Raw genomic sequence first — 17,616 nt, 5'->3', positions numbered from 1 at the left:
TTTTTTTTTTCCAGCCGATTTATCAGAGAACTTGGTAAAACTTCTGCTGCTTCATATAAAGCTGCATTAATAAAGTGCTATAGCTAATGCTTCTCTGAGTGCTCATTTCACATATCTAAAGAAGGCAGATACGATAATCTTACTTGGCATCTGAAGCAAAAAAAACAAAAAAAACAACCACACAGGACCTATGCTTTCTTTAGAGTGCACGTCAAGCTCCCAGTATTAACTTTTTTTCCTTTTTTTTAACATTTCCTCACTCAGAGTCATGGTCCTTGTCATAAATCTACTGTTTCATTTAGCTTGCAAGGCCGAAAAGGTGAGGAGGAGGTGAAAGATGTAGCAGGCACACAAATGCTCCACACTTTACAAACTAGAGCGTGCGCTGTGTTTCTCCTGAAAGACACATCACATTTGTCCTTCCTTGACTCTCAGCGTTCCCCACCTGATTATGCACCGGTTTGTTTGTCTTAGTGAAACCAAAAGCACCGACTCTCTTCCAGGTTTAAGTTGTTCACTTCCCCACTGACTTGATGGGTTTGGTGTCGATGGTGTCGATGTATCGCTGCGCCCCTGCAGCTTTTGGATGCAGCACGATGGCGTCGTCCTCTCTTGACTGTTGCTTGGCGAAATTCACAAACACCTGCAGGGTGAAAATGAAAGATGTAGGAAAAAAAAGACTTATTTAAAGCAGCAGGTTGACATAAAACAAAGAAGAGAGAAGACTATAACTTAAAAAAAGTCAAATATATGCACCCCTGTTGGCTCATTTCTCGGCTCATTTACCTGGTCCAGAGTGGTCTGAGACACGGAGTAGTCCTCTACGTTGAGCTTGTCTTTGTTGGCCAGGACCATCTGAAAGATCCTGGCCAGGGAGGGGGAGGAGATCTTGTACTGCAGAGTGTTGTAGTGCTTCTCTCTCTGGATGCAGCCGGGGAACGTGTTCTCCATGAACGCCTCGGCCGGGTTCAGGTCCGGGGGGCAGCCGGGCTTTGCCGCCCTGATCTTCATGGTCACCACGTAGCCGTCACCAAATCTACACAGAAACAAAATATCAGCAACAGATTTTTTTGTGCTCACTGCAACATGAGAACATTTCATATATTTAACAGCAACATGGGAAAAAGGAAAAAGACCAACTTGTATTTGAGATGCTGAATGGTTCCCAAACACTTGAAAGATCCATTAACCATGATGGCCAAGCGGGTGCACAGTGCCTCACACTCCTCCATACTGTGAAGATAAAAACATAATAATTGAGTTCTGTACTTCATTTAACTCAAAGTAGCATCACATTAAAGGGATAGTTCGACATTTTGGCAAATTGGCCCATTGCCATAATCCCTATAGTTTTAGGAGTAGGTTCGTTACCTTTAAAGCAGAAGTAAGTGATATATTTGTGTTAATATAAGTCTTAAATAGTTATATCTTCCGACAGCAATCACTTACATAGAGTGTTTGGACTGAAACACGGGTCTCTCAGTCCCTCTGCTCTGCTCTGAGCCGAGGAGAAAACATTTATCGCATCCTACAGTTTTTATCCAATGAGGAGAGAGAACGGCATGCAGGGCTGTGTGTGCAGCCAAGGAACGCCGTGAATGTGGTGACGTAGGGACGAGGACTGTTATGGTGCGTTCAAGGAAACTCGTAACTCGTGACCTGTGAAGTTGTACCAGTTCGATCTGGTACGAGTTCACGGGTCGGAAGTTACGAGTGGCCGTTATAGTGACTTTCACAGGTAAAACAGATCGGAAAAACACGAGTGGGTTGCCTGGAACGCTACAAAGTCGTAAGTTGTGACTTGAAGCTGTAATTTACGATTTCAAAAGCCTGCCTGGAACGCAGCATTAGCGAAAACGACCGGATCGCTTACTTCTGCTTTAATTGTCGGTGCAAGCTATTTCTAGAACGGCGGAGCAGAGCCGTGAGCTGCTCAGATCTACGCTGCGGAGGCTAATGGGATTTCTTGGTTTCCCTCATCAACGTGCATCAGCGGTTTTGCATGAATTTACGTCGAAAACAACTGAGTTTGATGAGGAAAACCAAGAAATCCCATTAGCCTCTGTAGCGTAGCTCTGAGCAGCTTGCAGCTCTGCTCCGCCGTACTAAAAATAGTTTGCACAGAAAATTAAAAGGTAACAAACATCTTTTACCAGCTAAATGCACTGAAAGCATTGAAAGTATGAGTAATCCCTCAACATTATTGTGAACATGTGAGCAGCACCACTGGCTCGTACCTGTGTGAGGTGAGAACCACGGCTCGTTTGTCCTGAATGACGCTCATAATGGAGTTCCAGAGGAAGCGTCTGGAGAGAGGGTCCATGCCTGTGGTGGGCTCGTCCTGACGTGCACAAAGAGTAACAAAAAAAAACACATAAAGATGCTTGTGTGAACTAAATTGTGAATCACAATCCTTCGCCCAGAGCTGTCGGTAGCGTCGGCCTCACCAGCAGCACCAGAGCAGGGCAGCCGATCATGGCGATGGCTGTGGACAGCTTCCTCCTGTTGCCTCCACTGTAGGTCCCTGCACTCTGACCTGCGTACTCTGACAGACCCAGCTTGTGGATGGCCCACTCTGCAACCTGAGCATGAGAAGGAGCGTGACGGACTTGTATTACAACTTGAGGGGGAAAAAACCCCTTAAACTTCAGGAAAGTGAAGCTGTGGCCTTGCTACAGGAATAGATGTGTGGGTCAAAATGACACTTTGTAGCTTCCAGTTACACAGGGCTCCACTTAATTTTCAAGCTGTTTGTTGATATTACTTGGCTCTCCAAACAAGTGTGTAATTGGTAAAGGAGGAATTAGCTGTTCAAATGTTTGTATAGAGTTAATGTCTTCAGTTTTGCCATTTTTAGTGTAACTTCCAGAGGCGGTGCCCAGATGAGGATTGTGTTCATTTCTGTGTGTTCAAAACATCAAGTACAAATCTTAGCATTTTTCTCATGTCACACATCTACAGTAAGCTCCTCCTCACCCTGCCGATCTCAGACTCCGGGACTCCACGGAGGCGTGCGTACATGTGTAGATGTTCTCTGCCCGTCAGCAACTCATCTATGGCGTCGAACTGTGGGCAATATCCCATGTTCTGGTGAACGTCCAGGATGTTGGTCAAAATGCTGCCAGGACAAGTAAGCAGTGAAGAAATCATCAATATTTCAACACAAATAGTTATATTGGTTAGTTATATTACAGATGTGTTGTGTGCATTAGCCATATCAGTTGCTACTTAATAATAAAAAACACTGTGTGACCAACCTGTGATCAGAAACTGAGGCCTCTCCTGAGGTGACGTCGATGTCTCCTGTCAACATCTTGAACGTGGTGGTCTTGCCTGCTCCGTTCACCCCCAAGAGACCAAAACACTGCAACGGATCAGACATAATAATAAAAACACGATCAATAGGCCATAATATGACCGTAACGTTTCCTTCTGTGCTGCAAATTGTATCGGTTTGACTGGACCAACCTCTCCAGGTGCGACGCCAACACAGATTCGGTCGACTGCAGGGATGATTGTTCCTGTGTACGTCTAATGGAGCAAAAGGAGAAGAAATCATATCAGGAAAACACATGGAATTATATAAATATTAATATTTTTTATTTTGCCAATTCTCCAAAGAGAAAACTGTCTCACTTTGGACAGGTCTCTTATGCGTAGAATATCATTTGTTTTCCCACTGCGGTAGATATGCTCCCTCTCCTCAGCCACATCTGCATCCTCTTCTAAAATATTAGGCTTCGGGCAATCTGATATCCTGCCGAGGGAAAAGCATCATATTTTAAATCATTTTGAGTTCATCTACATCTTATTACACATTGTACATTTCACTCCAACTAGTGAAGTTGGTGTTTTAACTCAAACTCACCAGCGATTGAGGAAGAATCGATACTGGAAGAGTATGTTGAGGATGAAATAGACAAATCCTTCGACGGCCATGCAGAACAGGTTCTTCCCAATAAAGTCCCAGTGGTACGGGTCTGGACTGTACTCCTCACCTGGACAAACAACATTACAACATTACACACTGTTATTGATATTTAACTCCTCAGGCGGCTGTTTTCCCTTAAAATGTGGGAGTTTGTTACATTGAAATACATTGAATAAATTTAATTTAAGTCTGTGATGTGTATAAAAAATGTCATATTGTAGACATAATGTACGTCTGAAAATACTTTCCCAGTTTGGAAAGATAGACACATCACATACACAAACATATAGAGCTCTTAGTATAGCATGGTATTTATATGATAGATCCCCTTGTAGGTGCCATATATCATTCTTTATATAGGGACATATAGATTTCTTTGGACTGAAGAATAAATAGCTTACATAAGTATTTCAAACTTTCAAAACAGGTTTTTGAACATCAATGAAGAGTTTGTCGCAGAGCGTTTGCTGCTTGCAGAGAGTCTCACAGCTCTGCAGCTGACCTAAGTGTTGATGGTGCATGTAAGGTGTCAGATTTCTGACGCAGGCAATGACCCAACATTCGTTCAGAGTGATGACATTGTGGATGACAGTCGGAGGCTTTTGTTGCTGCCGTTTGCCTGCAGGGATGTCTAAGCCTCTGTGTTTGTGACTTTACCAAAGCGAGCGTAGATGTCAGTCACCGCCTGGTTCATGGCCATGTCGATGAGCCCTCGTCCCAGACAGTAATGAGGGAAGATGAGCAGGAAGGTCTTTAACACCTGATTGAACTTGTACAGAGCCTAGAAAACAATCGGACACATGAGAAAGAGGATGAGACGGGAGATACTATGTGGATGGATGAGAAGAATTTAGAAAAAAAAAAGGAGGAGCAGCCTGGTCTCACTGTAGTTCCCTCGAAAAGGTCAAGGATGAAGGTGATGGCGCTGCTGTTGATACCGATGAAGAGGTTGATACATGACAGAGAGACGTAGGCTGTGCTCGGTACGCTGAATATGTAGGACATGGGGTACATCATGGGTGTCACAGACCAGCTGGGACAGCGAGAGAGAAAGAGAGAAATAGAGAGAGAGACATACCAACACCATAAGATATAAGTGCAGCAATAGTAGAACTGGCAAAGATAATTTAAAAAAGAAAAAAAGGAAAATTAGAGCAAAATAACAATGTGAAAGAAGGATTTACATAACATTCAAATAAAAACAGTACATAAATGGGTGAGTTTAATCCATTGCTGATAGTTTGACAGTCCCAGTTACTCGGCCGGGTGTGTCCAGTGAGAATGAGCTGTGGCGTAAACCTGACCCACAGGAGTGTAACAACGATCTGGTGGTGACAGTAGCTCACACTCAGACTCAAAGAGCGCTTCTGAAAATCAACCCATATGTCTCTAAATGCTGGAGTTGAAAGCAGGTATTACTTTAAAGAATACACCACTAATAATTGATCTTTTTCAGTATTCAGTATTATACAATTCATGTCCCATAGCAAGCTTAAGTGGTAACATATAATAAGTACACACTATTAAGCATTGGTTAAGCATTAATAAATACTGAATTCTTCATTTATAATGCACAAATACTCATCATTGATAAGCACTAATAATAATAATAATAATACATTTTGTATAGCGCTTTTTCAGTGACCCAAAGACGCTTTACAGATGCAGTAAAATACAACACAGAAAATATAAATAAATAAAAAAAAAAAATAAAAAAAAACTTATGGGTAGGGGAGGTTAAATGCTTGGGTGAAAAGGAAAGTCTTCAGTCGGGATTTGAAGAGGGGAAGTGATGGAGAGTCTCTGAAGCACTAACTGTATTTATAAACTACATACTAATAAGTAAAACATTTTTAACTGTGTTTATAAACTACATACTAATGAGTATTCTTGTGTTATATATGATGAATTCAGTATTTAACTAATGCTAAACAGTGTATATAAAGTGTGAATTGTATAATAGTGAATACTGAAAAATATAAATTATTAGTGGTGCATTTTTTAAAGTAATACCCACTTTCAACCTGTTCCAATGTAGCAATGTTATACAGATTTTGCTTATTTTGTTTAATCTTAGCAGTTCCTTACCCATAAAGCATGAGCAGGGCAATGAGTGGCTCGAGGTTGGTTGGTGAGGTGTAGCACTTCTTATCGAAAAAGATGAAAATCTGCACCACCATCGCTGCACTGATGGAGTAATTCACCTGGAGAAAGAAGACGAGTCACGGCGGAAAATACCAGCGTTAACAACCAGGCAAAAATAAATTAAACTACAGCTACTGTATAACATGAACATTTCAGAGAGGCTTGAGGAGGGCTCAGTGTGTGTACCATGTCCCAGAGGAAATTGGCCATCCAGTAGACCATCGGGCTGACGCCACTGACGAACTGCAGGTGTTTGGCCTGCGTGACCCTCTCCTGGATGAGGTAGAGGACGAAGCTGGCCGGGACAAAGGACATGGCGAAGATGACGCAGATGGCCACGACTGCATCCACCGAGGTCGTCAGGCTGCGGGGGAAGGACACAGAAACGACTGAGCTTCATGGAGACACTGTCACTGGAAAATATATTACTCAGCCGTGACCTCCTGATCACCAAGTCTTTCTTTTTTCCACACAAAAGAAAAAAAAAAGGAACTCACACAGTGATCTCAGTGAGCTGCCCTTTGGTGAGGTTCAGCGGGTGGTTGATAGCTGTGATCCCATATTCATCCAGATTAGCTCCTTTGGCCAGGTTTGCACGGAGAATGGCGTTGTTGGCCACGTTCATGAAAGATACCATAGCGTGCCAGCCCTTGTTGTTGTACCATACCTGTGGAAGGACAGTGAAGGATGCACTGACCACTCCTTATGTATGATGATATAAATAAAAAAGTGGCGTAAACATGAAGCTTTTATCCGGCCTCACCTTGACATTGTTGTGAGTCTCCATGTACCTGAGGAACGTCCCCATGTCCTTCAGCGTTTGCTCAGAGTATTTGCCCTGTGAAACAAATCCCAGAAGAGCAAGGTGGTGAACACACAGAAACCAAGACACTAGTGCACACAAATGTGAGCCAACACTTGTTTTTAAAGGTTTAAGAGTCATACCCCGGTGACATTGAACAGTCGTCCAAGCTGTGCTGCCACATCTTGGATGGTCTGTGGCTGCAGCTCCAACACAGGAAGCTGCCCTCCCACTGAAATCCCTCCATACCTGGACACCACAGAGAAAAAAGTCTGTTTCTAGCTACTGCAGGTTGTACTACATCATTATAACCACTGGAGGGAGAACTCCACTACATTAAAACAATGTAGTTACTGTAAATCAGTGTTTGTTTGTTTGTCTTGTAGCAGACTGACTGTTTGGTCTTGTGTTATTGATAAAGTAACATAAAGTCCTGACAGCTCATTTCAAGGCTTGATAAAACCTAGTCCTGCTTATAAATCAATAAAGATAGTGAAATTTTCTATTGCACATAAAGGTAATTTTCAAATGAAAGAAAGATGAATACATGTTTGAACTTACCTTTGTTCATTCACCCAATATTTGCTCTTCAAGCTGGGAAGAGATCATACACACAGATATTACATAATAATTATTTCACACATAGGGATATGGGATATATCTCAATCAAAGGCATTTTGAAAACTCAAAAGGTTTACGTATAGATCAATGTAGAACAAAGAATGGAGAGTATATTGACGCCCTGATGTACGGTTATTTCAAGTTTTCCACTTTCATCTGACATAAAGGATCAAATACCTGGTTCTGATGAGGATGGGGTAGGTTTTCACCAGGTAGTCAGAGATGTTTCTGCCCGTTAGATCCATGAGAACGTCTCCTGTTGACTGGATCCTCTGATGCACGAGACAAAACACTTTTTTATTTTACATTCATAGGCAGTGGTTTTGCTCCTAAGAGGATTTTAGTTGAATATACAGTATGTGAAGAGGGAATTTAGTAGTGTTGTGATTTTCAGTGTCAGTGACCCAACCAGCTACCTGTGGAGGTGGGAGGCCTCCAGCTCCCTCCGGGCACACGGGCAGCATGGTGAGCTTCCTGGATGTGCTGCATTTACATTCAGGGGACGGTCTGAGGGACGTCCACTCGGGAGCAGCCAGCATGTCTATCAGAGCCGGGTTGACCAGGGGCATCTCCCACTCTGTGGTGATGTTGTTGCATGGGAAGTCTCTGCCATTGGAAGAAAGTGTGGTCAACAAAACGGCACGGATTACAGAAAAAAAAACAAAAAAAGCATCTAGAGCTGTTACTCACTCCAGTGGTTCATCCACCATGCAGCGAGTCCCAAAGCCGGGCTTGTCCAGCAACACCTCGCCGAAGTATCTCATCTGAGCATCCATAGGACGCTCATTACTGCAAAGGCCACAACAATCAAATACACACCAACATCACTAACTACACACTAACACAACTAATCTTGTAAATTCAATTGTTATTTGTATTCTATTTGTTTTTTATGTCTATGACTATTCTTGGCCAGGTCTCTCTTGCAAAAGGGATCTTGGATCTCAATGGGACAAACCTGGTTAAATAAAGGTTATAATAATAATAATCGCTAAATCAGATAATTCTGTTTCATTCAGACATTTTGCAGTGAATCCTCAATATTCACCTGAAGAAGGTGTACTGTCGTCCATACATCCAGGGGCTGAGGGTCAGACTTGGATACTCTCCAAAGGGTGGAACGATCAGAGTGAACATCAGAGCCAGGAAGACGAAACTGGCCGGGAGCACGATCTACCAGAAACAGACACAGACGTGGCTGTGATTCTTTTAAACCGAACAAGCAGTGCAGGGCTACACAGTTTTATACTGAGGTTACCTGGGCGAAGAAGTCTTTGTAGGAGCGGGTGGCGTGATGCAGCCTCTTGATCAGCAGAGCGAAGAACTGTTTGACGGTCAGACACAGGCCTCTGACCTGGTAGGACCCCCGGCCCGATGCACCTTCTAGGATATCGCACGGGCCCTGGCCATTGCTGGGAAAACCTCCATCCAAATCTAGAAAACAGAGTTCAAGTTAAATTGCACAGCCTGACTTAAGGATAGTTCAACATCTTGGCAAATTGGCCCATTGCCATAATCCCTATAGTTATAGGAGTAGGTCCGTTACCTTTATTTGTCGGTGCAAGCTATTTTTAGAACGGCGGAGCAGAGCTGCGAGCTGCTCAGAGCTACATTACGGAGGCTCATGGGATTTCCTGGTTTCCCTCATCAAACTCATCAAATACACAATCCAACAACTCCAAAACGCTGTCGTGGACAAGTTGTGACCTGCACATTCACCACGCTATGAGATAATAACACAACGTTACCAGACAGAGTTGTTTTCGAGGTAAATTCATGCAAAACCGCTGATGCACTTTCCCGTTGGAGGCAGTTTTTCGGCAAGCAGTCTCTGCATTTGCCTCGAAAACAACTCTGTCTCGTAACATTCTGTTATTATCTCATAGCGTGGTGAATGTGCAGGTCACAACTTGTCCACCAGAGCGTTTTGGAGTTGTTGGATTGTGTATTTTATGAGTTTGATGAGGGAAACCGAGAAATCATTACACCATTAGCCTCCGTAGCGTAGCTCTGAGCAGCTCTCGGCTCTGCTCCGCCTTTCTAAAAAAGGTAACAAACCTACTCCTAAAACTATAGGGATTATGGCAATGGGCCAATTTGCCAACAATTTGAACTATCCCTTTAAGAGAGTGACAGGTTTTAGCTAGAGTGAAGAGGCCAGACAGCAAGCCAAGCATGTTTAGTCTGTCTGTGGACAGACAGCAGAGTAATGCGCCTATGCCTACCTGTGGGCATGTACCTATGCATTGCCAGCACCGCTCTACTTGTCTATTGGCAAAATATCGGCCTATTTTGTGTATTACTGATGCATTAGCGACAGCTCCAAATCAAAATGTTTATCTAAAATGCCCCCAAGCTGAAGCTCTCTACATTACACTGTTGTCAGCAGATAAAAGACTGCAAACTCCTTTAAATCACAGAAATTCATGTCTCTTAAACAGCAGCATTTGTCCCTGAGCTGGAAGCTGAAAGCCGTTGTCACCTTTTGGTGGTTCCATATCAACAACAGCCACTCTGTTGAGCCGACAGATGCTAGCTCGAGAAATCTTCTGCACTGATTTCTTGTCTGGGGCGATTAGAGAGTGGGATACAGAGGATAAAACTCACATGATGAGAAGATGGAAGTGGAGAAAACACGGGGATCAGTAGAAACTACACAACAAATCAATAGGAAGGGGGGAAAAAACAGTGCAACAAAAAAGTTTTACCTTGTATACACTTCCTGTTGGTTGCATTCCCATCAGCAGTGACCTTTAAGAATATCTGCAAACAAATGATCCGGGCCGAAGATTAACAGATGCTCTTTATACACAAAACCCAATAACTGTGAAGGTGACGATACAACAGATTACCATTAAATTATTGTAATAAATTCTGTTTGACTACTTTTCAAATTGCTCTTTAGCACTTGTATTTTAATGATTAAACATCTCTCTTATACAAGGGGCATTCGTTGACAGTTTGATGTATTGTCCTTGTTTAATGTGCTTTTGCACCACAGTGTATGGATTACTTTTATTTGATTTTACATAACAGTAACTGCTCCCATTTCTTTTGCTGCTCCACACACACACACACCTCCTCCAGTGACGTGTCAGACACGCCGAAGCTGCTGAGGCCGATGTCCACCAGGGTTTCCTCCAGCTCCCTGAAGAGGCTGGCGTAGGCCCGGGGCTGGAAGTCGCGGTTGGGCAGCAGATAGGTGAGCTCCTGGCCGATGGCCTCGATCAGACGAGCCTGCGGCACGTGATGATGGACCAGGGCTGTGATGCTCTCCAGGTTACCTGAGGAAGATTTTCATACATTTCATCTTAACATACCACCTGCTGACATATTCTTATTACTTTATATTGGTGTTGTGCACAGCTCAGTTATAAAAGGTTCCTGTCGGTTCATCTTTGATAATGACATTGCCTTTAATCTCCAATAAAAAAGAATATGGACGATAATAAAATGAGATTCTCCTGCTCATCTTGCAAAGCCGTTAATGGTCAGGCTGTATATTTAAAGAGTTCACAGTTCCCCATCATAACCAACAGAGCAGTTCACCCTCTAAATGCAGGTTTCAGAGAGTAAAATCAGAGGCAGAGCCGTCAGTTATCTGGCTCCTCTCCAGAAGAACCAGCTCCCAGTTTAAATTCAGGAGGCAGACGCCCTCTCTGGATTATAGATTAGACTTTAAACTGTCCTCTTTAATAAAACTGGCTCAAGTGAGTCCTGAATCATCTCTTTGTTACGCTGCAATAGGCAACTCCCATGACGCACCATGTACTGGCTCTGTTAACTTTGTATTTGCTGTATTTAAGGGTCTCTCACTCTGTAATGTCACGTTCCTTTAAAAATGCCTTGAAATAACAAGTGCTATATATGTGATGTTATGCAGATTATACAGAATTTAATCTTTATTCCTACAAGTACAAAAGAGGTTAAAAAACAGTCAATCGTAGGATGTTACACAGAGTATAGTGATTACAGGGTGTTAGGTAGTTTCTAGGTGTGTTGAAAGGAGGTGATGTACTGTAAGTAGACTGACTACAGTCCAAATCAAAAGCACTATTCATGAACCTGACAAAGGGATATTATCTCATTGTCTTCATAATTTCGAAGATGGATAAAATAAAAACAGGTTTGAGGAGATGAATTTGGCATCGCAGTCACCACAGTCTCTTTGAACGAACGCCTTACCGTCCATCTGTCTGCCTGCAGCCTGGCTCTCGTCCGTGGTAGCTTTAAACTTTGAGCATTTGGAGCATACGCAGGAGCAATCCTCTGTACAATCACAGCTTGTCTGGAGGACAAAGAAATACATGAAATCATAATTAACTCTTTTTTCAAATCCTATTAATCAGGACCTTAGAGACAAAATGTTTTTCTCTCCAGATTAGAATGAAATTCTGGTCAAAAATGAATCCACATCTCTAACACTCACTAACTTTTGAACACAATTACACACACACACACACCCTCATTCCTCGCCTTTCTCACCTTGGGCATGTCATGTTTCATTCGTCGCACTAGAGTGAGGTAGAAACCAGCACCGAAACAGTTCTTCAGGAAGATCGGGGAGCCGCAGCAGTAGAGCCGACCCTGTGAGATGATGGCCACCCGGTCGCTCAGCAGGTCGGCCTCATCCATGTGATGGGTGGACATTATCACTGTGCGCCCTGCAAACCACAAAACACAGCAGGACAGTTGGCAGTGAGCAAAAGTAATTAATAAAGGTCCCATAAAGTACAATTTCTGCATGTTTTTTAATTACATAGCAGGTCTAGGTGCTGTATTAATGACTTCATTACAAGCTTCATTGGTGTTACATAACATTTAATGCACAATGATAACACTCAGATGATATAAATAGTGGGTAAAAGCTACCAGTGTTTAGGGACAAGTGTGTAACAAAAGGAAACTTTAATAACTTCAAGTATTCTTCTAGCATTTTTATCAGTGTGTGCAGCTCTAGGATAACCTGCTCTTTCCAGCAGGTGTCAGTGTTACCTGCACGGTATTTCAGCAGCAGGTCCCAAATGGAGCGTCTGGAGTACGGGTCGACCCCAGAGGTGGGCTCGTCCAGGATCACCACCTTGGCCCCGCCGACAAACGCCAAGGCGACCGACAGCTTCCTCTGCATGCCACCTGAATTGGAAAACCACATGTTGCACGTATTGAAGCGTGTGTGCATGTGTGTGCATGTGTGTGTGTGCAGCATACATGACACTGAGCGATAAAACATCTGTGCAAACACCTGCACCCACACAGACCTGAGAGGTTCTGGGTCAGTTCATCCCTCTTGTGTGGTAAACCCAGATCCTGCAGCATGTTCTCCACCTCCTCCTCGGCCTCAGCTATTGGACGGCCTTTCATCTGTGAGTAGAAGAGGATCTGCTCGGCCACAGTCATGCTGGAGGAGGGAGGGGGTAACAAGAGAACAAGGGCTTCAAAACTACTCATTCGTGTCATTTTGGAGTCTCTTTCATACATGTTTTGACTAAACGTGAGGACGGTTACATACTGCTGGAAAAGGATGTTGTGTTGTGGGCACATTCCCAGAGACTGGCGGATGGTATCCATGTCTGTGCAGATGTCTTTGCCATAAATGGCCGCTGTTCCCGAGGTGGGAGGGAACATACCAGTCAAAATAGACCTGGGAGACAGAGTGAGAGGAAAAAAAGAGAGATGAGCAACAGACACTTTCCTACATGTTCAGCATTCAGATTATCGTTGTGTGTCACGTGCATGGTGGTGGTTTTCCCGGCCCCGTTGTGGCCCAGAAAGGCAGTGATCTGGCTCTCGTAAAAACTGATGCTGAGGCCGTCCACCGCCGGTCTGAGGCTGCTGCCGAAGACCTTGACCAGGTTCTGGATGCAGACCCCCTCCACCAGGCCAGCTGGCTCTGCCTCGAAGAAAGACTGACCTGCACAGAGCAAACACAACCACAGCCTTGCGTTTACAATACACCCAGTACGTTTAATAATGAATTACATAAGGTGACAGTCATATCCACACCTCATCATATCGTTTTTTTTTTTTCAGAAAGAAACAAAGGCCGCATTTTATTTGCTGAGTGTATATGAAAGAAGCAGGACACACACACACACACATGATGTCAGGGTGTTGGAATGCAAAGAAAAACAGTTTCTATCACTTATTAACTAACAAACTGTGAAGGAACTGAGACGTGTGTTCACAAATGACAGAAAGTGCAAATACACTCAAGGACAACGAGTTCCCACACAGTAAAACTGACAGAAAGTGAGAGCACTGGTCCTGATAAAGGGAGTTCTAGTTAGTTTTGGGTTTTTTGTTTTTTTTAAATATCTAAATAAACACAAAACAGTATGCAGCTGTTATACCGTCTTCAGCCTCCTTCCCCAGCCCCTCCCTCTGGTCCTGGTGTTCACATGAGGGATTCTCCTCCAGAGTCTGGGGCTTCTCCAGGTTGTTCTCCTCTCCTTGGTTTTCTTCTTCCTCCTCTTTCTTCTGCTGCTGCTCTCCTTGCTCCTTGTTTGCCAGGTTGTCAAAACCTTTTTTCTCCATCTCAAGTGTGTTGTTGCCTTTTCAGGAAAACAACGAGAGTATAACAACAACGACAGCAACAACAAGCACATTACCTCCACTGTATATCAAGTGCTGTGCTGCTTACATGAAGCTGGTGTCACAGTGTTGAGCCAATAACAGGGGAGCAGAGGGAAGTAAAATGGCCGACTGATTCCATACTGTCCTGTGATCAATAGAAGAAAAGAAAAAAAGTCATACTTGAGTACCTGTAAATATGTAAATAAATAGATATTTAACTTTATTGAACTAACCGGGGAAGACATTGTCCAGGTACCAGGCCAGCACAGCATACAGGACAGTGTCCAGGCCCATCATGCAGATGGAGGTGAGGAAGGAGAACTCGTCTCCCTCCAGGGGGCTGGTCTGGATATTGTCCCACTGCAAACCCAGACCCTGCTCTTCGTACCGTGACAGGTATTCTGTCCCGAAGCCAAACGCCACTTGAGACAGGAGACTCTGAGGATAGAGGCACGAGAGCTTTCCAGGATACTGATACTGAAGATGGGACTACACTTCAAAAATTCAAAATCTTACCAAGAATATTTGTCTTATTTCTAGTCAAAATGTAATTTCTCGTCAAAATAAATCTAATTATACTTAAAATAAGACTCATCACATTAAAAAGTAGCTTGTTTTTAGACACTTTTTACTTTTTTCAAGCACATTTTCCACTTTAAATAAGTAGAAAAATCTGACAGTGGAGCAAGTTTTTCTTTCTTATTACAAGCACAAAAAAACTTGCTTTCACTGGCAGATTTTTCTACTTATTTCAATTGAAAATTTGTTTGAAACAAGTGAAAACTGTCTAAAAACAAGTCCATTTTTAGGTGATGAGTCTTATTTTAAGTGGAAAGAGATTAGTTTTGACTAGAAATGAGACATTTTGACAATAAATAAGAGAAATATTCTTGGAAAGATTTTGAGTTTTTGCAGTGTAGACTTTAATAATTAACTTAAATCTTATTTATATATATATATAATATCTTGTTTCTATTATGTATTTGACTCTGAAACCATGTGACACCCACCACTAGGATCTTCATGTCTTTGGTGATGTAGTCCTGCCAGGTGAAGAAGAAGATATGCGGGAGGTAAAGGGCGAAGTAAACGATGCCGCAGCAGGCTGCTGCCAGGTTGGCCTGGTTGAAGAAGACGCTGAGGAGGAAGCATTGCATGATGGTAGCCGTGGTGAAGGTGAGAAGGAAGAGGAAGAGGATGACGGGATTGCTGTAGTTAAGGACTCTTCCTCCCTGCAGGACAGAGAGAAAACAAGTTGAAACATGACAAAGTGGCATATTTAATATTAGATTTAATAATCTTTGCATTATAATTTTACATCTAACTAGTTTCTATCCACTGAGGAATGTTCAATAGGATTATCTAGATATTAATTGAGTTGTGACACTTAATTGGAGTACATTCAACACACAGGTTTACACATTTTAGCCACTAGAGGTCAGAACAGTCCATTTTACTATAATGAGAGCACTTGTCACTTTTACAAGGTAGAGGTGTTAATTATTAATGATCATTCCCTCAGAGCCAATGACATAATTCCCATGATGTCATGGTGTTTCTTCCATTAATGATTAACAGGGTAAGTCTGCAATCGGTGATCCATTATCACTAACGAATTATTTCAAGGAAAAAGTTGTGATAATGCTTTGCAGTACAACTCAGAGGTATCTTGATATTTACAGCCAGACTCATTAACATGTTCACAGATACACTGTATTAATCATTAACAGTCATGGGCAACACTGGTGAAATACAGATTGTAGCATGAAATCTAGTGGTAAAAATGAAAACTAAATACTATAAATGTGAAACACTGAAGTTGAGTTAATCAGAAATGTGCAGGATCATCAGTGTGGAAAGTCTACACACATTATGAAGAGCTGGTTTACATGCAGATAACATAATGATTAAGTATAAGGGAAAGAGAGGAATGTTTTTGAACTGTTTTCACCATGATGATGGCGGTGAGGAGAGCGGTGCTGGTGCCCATCATGACGAAGCTGTCGATAAACCACGTGGACCAGATGACACCGTTGGTGACGCCCATGGCCTTCAGGGTCTCCTTCAGGCGGAGCTCCTTCTCTAAAACAATACTCTTGACGATCATGGACACGGAGTAGATCCATGCCAGCACCATGAAGATGGGGAAGCAGCGGTTCAGAGTCAACATGAAGCTGGATGAGGGGGAGAGGAGGGGCAGTGGAAATAAAACACACAGTGAGTGATATAGGAAAACATGAGTACGTTACAAGCTGAATTAAAGTCTATTATGAATTCTGCTGTAGCTGTTTGATGTGATGTGATATTTGTGTAAAAGTTAACGATGAGATCATGGTTTCCACTCACAGATCATCCACATAACAAGGGTAGGGCATCTGCTGAAGGTAAACACCCAGTGGCCACTCCTTCCCAGTGTGAGTCTTGATGATCCCATGCTCTATAATGTCCTGGAGGTACGCAAAGCCGCCCCACACGTACCGGAGATCATCCATAGGATCCGCCCTGGGGCCAGGATCCCAGTACCTGAGCAACACATACATATTTAGCCTCTGTGATTATCTTTGTTTGGCTGTTAAACCATATTATATTCACACTTAGGGTTGCAAAATTCCGGGAATTTTCAAAGTTGGAAACTTTCCATGGGAATTAACGGGAATATATGGGAATTAATGGGAATATATGGGAATTAATGGGAATAAATCCGAAATTTACAAAATTGATTGGTGAGGGTAAGTAATATTTTACCCAACATTCATGTTTTTGTGGTTCAGTAAAAGAATTGATTGTTCATACAAGAATTAAAACTTGATAAAGTTCTACTCAGAAATAAATCTGTTGAAATGTCATGTTTTGTAACTATATTATTTTGCATGGATGTCTGCTTATGACAAACAAAATATTTACATTTATGTTTGGATATGATACAGTTTGTTTAAATGCATTACCCCCAATTTCCAGTTAATTCCCATAAATTCCCAATAATCCCCATACATTTCCATAATTCCCATGGAAAGTTTCCAATTTGGAATATTTCCAAAATTCTACAGCTTAACTTCCCATGGAAAGTTTCTGGAAATTTTCCAGAAATTTTCTGGAAGTTTTCCACCACTTTGCAACCCTATTCACACTTGACTTTGATTCTAACCTGTCTTTGACCTTGTTGGTGCGTTCTACTGAATCGATATCCATTCGTATCTTGAACTTCACATGGGGCGGGACACTGGTGGTCCACGGGAACATGTTCACAAAGACAAGGCCCGCCAAGAACTTGCTGTCCTCCAACAGGTTCAAAGCTCGATGGGTGACTGCATCCTCATCTGGCATGGGCACAAACTTGTCCAGGACCACACACTGGGTGAGAGAGAATGAATGAAACAGAGGTCGACATATAAATGGACTGATCTCAGACCCGGAAGCATTAAACACACAGTGCTTTAAAGGGATAATAGTTCAACATTTTGGCAAATTGGCCCATTGCCATAATCCCAAATAGTCATAGGAGTAAATTTGTTACCTTTATTTGTCGGTGCAAGCTGTTTTTAGA

General features: G+C 42.6%; 1 protein-coding gene across 1 annotated transcript in view; it reads right to left on the bottom strand.

The window, feature by feature from the left end:
• Positions 1-435: 435 nt before the first annotated feature.
• Positions 436-17,616, bottom strand: part of abca4a (ATP-binding cassette, sub-family A (ABC1), member 4a) — a gene marked incomplete at its 5' end in the record, with an annotated part of 31,195 nt that continues 14,014 nt past the window's right edge. The window contains 39 exons of the mRNA XM_083995250.1: positions 436-643; positions 787-1,036; positions 1,141-1,233; positions 2,238-2,341; positions 2,448-2,582; positions 2,977-3,118; positions 3,258-3,364; positions 3,469-3,531; positions 3,637-3,757; positions 3,869-3,998; positions 4,589-4,712; positions 4,817-4,964; positions 6,020-6,135; positions 6,263-6,440; positions 6,574-6,743; positions 6,840-6,914; positions 7,022-7,127; positions 7,440-7,472; positions 7,677-7,771; positions 7,916-8,105; positions 8,190-8,288; positions 8,548-8,672; positions 8,758-8,933; positions 9,982-10,065; positions 10,208-10,262; positions 10,578-10,783; positions 11,685-11,787; positions 11,985-12,163; positions 12,495-12,632; positions 12,758-12,897; positions 13,009-13,140; positions 13,233-13,410; positions 13,850-14,050; positions 14,140-14,217; positions 14,306-14,510; positions 15,083-15,304; positions 16,024-16,246; positions 16,419-16,595; positions 17,218-17,423. Coding sequence (XP_083851376.1) covers positions 515-643; positions 787-1,036; positions 1,141-1,233; positions 2,238-2,341; positions 2,448-2,582; positions 2,977-3,118; positions 3,258-3,364; positions 3,469-3,531; positions 3,637-3,757; positions 3,869-3,998; positions 4,589-4,712; positions 4,817-4,964; positions 6,020-6,135; positions 6,263-6,440; positions 6,574-6,743; positions 6,840-6,914; positions 7,022-7,127; positions 7,440-7,472; positions 7,677-7,771; positions 7,916-8,105; positions 8,190-8,288; positions 8,548-8,672; positions 8,758-8,933; positions 9,982-10,065; positions 10,208-10,262; positions 10,578-10,783; positions 11,685-11,787; positions 11,985-12,163; positions 12,495-12,632; positions 12,758-12,897; positions 13,009-13,140; positions 13,233-13,410; positions 13,850-14,050; positions 14,140-14,217; positions 14,306-14,510; positions 15,083-15,304; positions 16,024-16,246; positions 16,419-16,595; positions 17,218-17,423 — 5,436 coding nt within the window. The 3' untranslated portion in view covers positions 436-514. The remainder of the gene's footprint in view (positions 644-786; positions 1,037-1,140; positions 1,234-2,237; positions 2,342-2,447; positions 2,583-2,976; positions 3,119-3,257; positions 3,365-3,468; positions 3,532-3,636; positions 3,758-3,868; positions 3,999-4,588; positions 4,713-4,816; positions 4,965-6,019; positions 6,136-6,262; positions 6,441-6,573; positions 6,744-6,839; positions 6,915-7,021; positions 7,128-7,439; positions 7,473-7,676; positions 7,772-7,915; positions 8,106-8,189; positions 8,289-8,547; positions 8,673-8,757; positions 8,934-9,981; positions 10,066-10,207; positions 10,263-10,577; positions 10,784-11,684; positions 11,788-11,984; positions 12,164-12,494; positions 12,633-12,757; positions 12,898-13,008; positions 13,141-13,232; positions 13,411-13,849; positions 14,051-14,139; positions 14,218-14,305; positions 14,511-15,082; positions 15,305-16,023; positions 16,247-16,418; positions 16,596-17,217; positions 17,424-17,616) is intronic.

Source organism: Trachurus trachurus (assembly GCF_905171665.1).
Source record: "Trachurus trachurus genome assembly, chromosome: 20".
NCBI classification, from domain to species: Eukaryota; Metazoa; Chordata; class Actinopteri; order Carangiformes; family Carangidae; genus Trachurus; species Trachurus trachurus.
The sequence above is the reverse complement of the archived record's forward strand: the minus strand, read 5'-3'. Positions and strand labels throughout refer to the sequence as shown.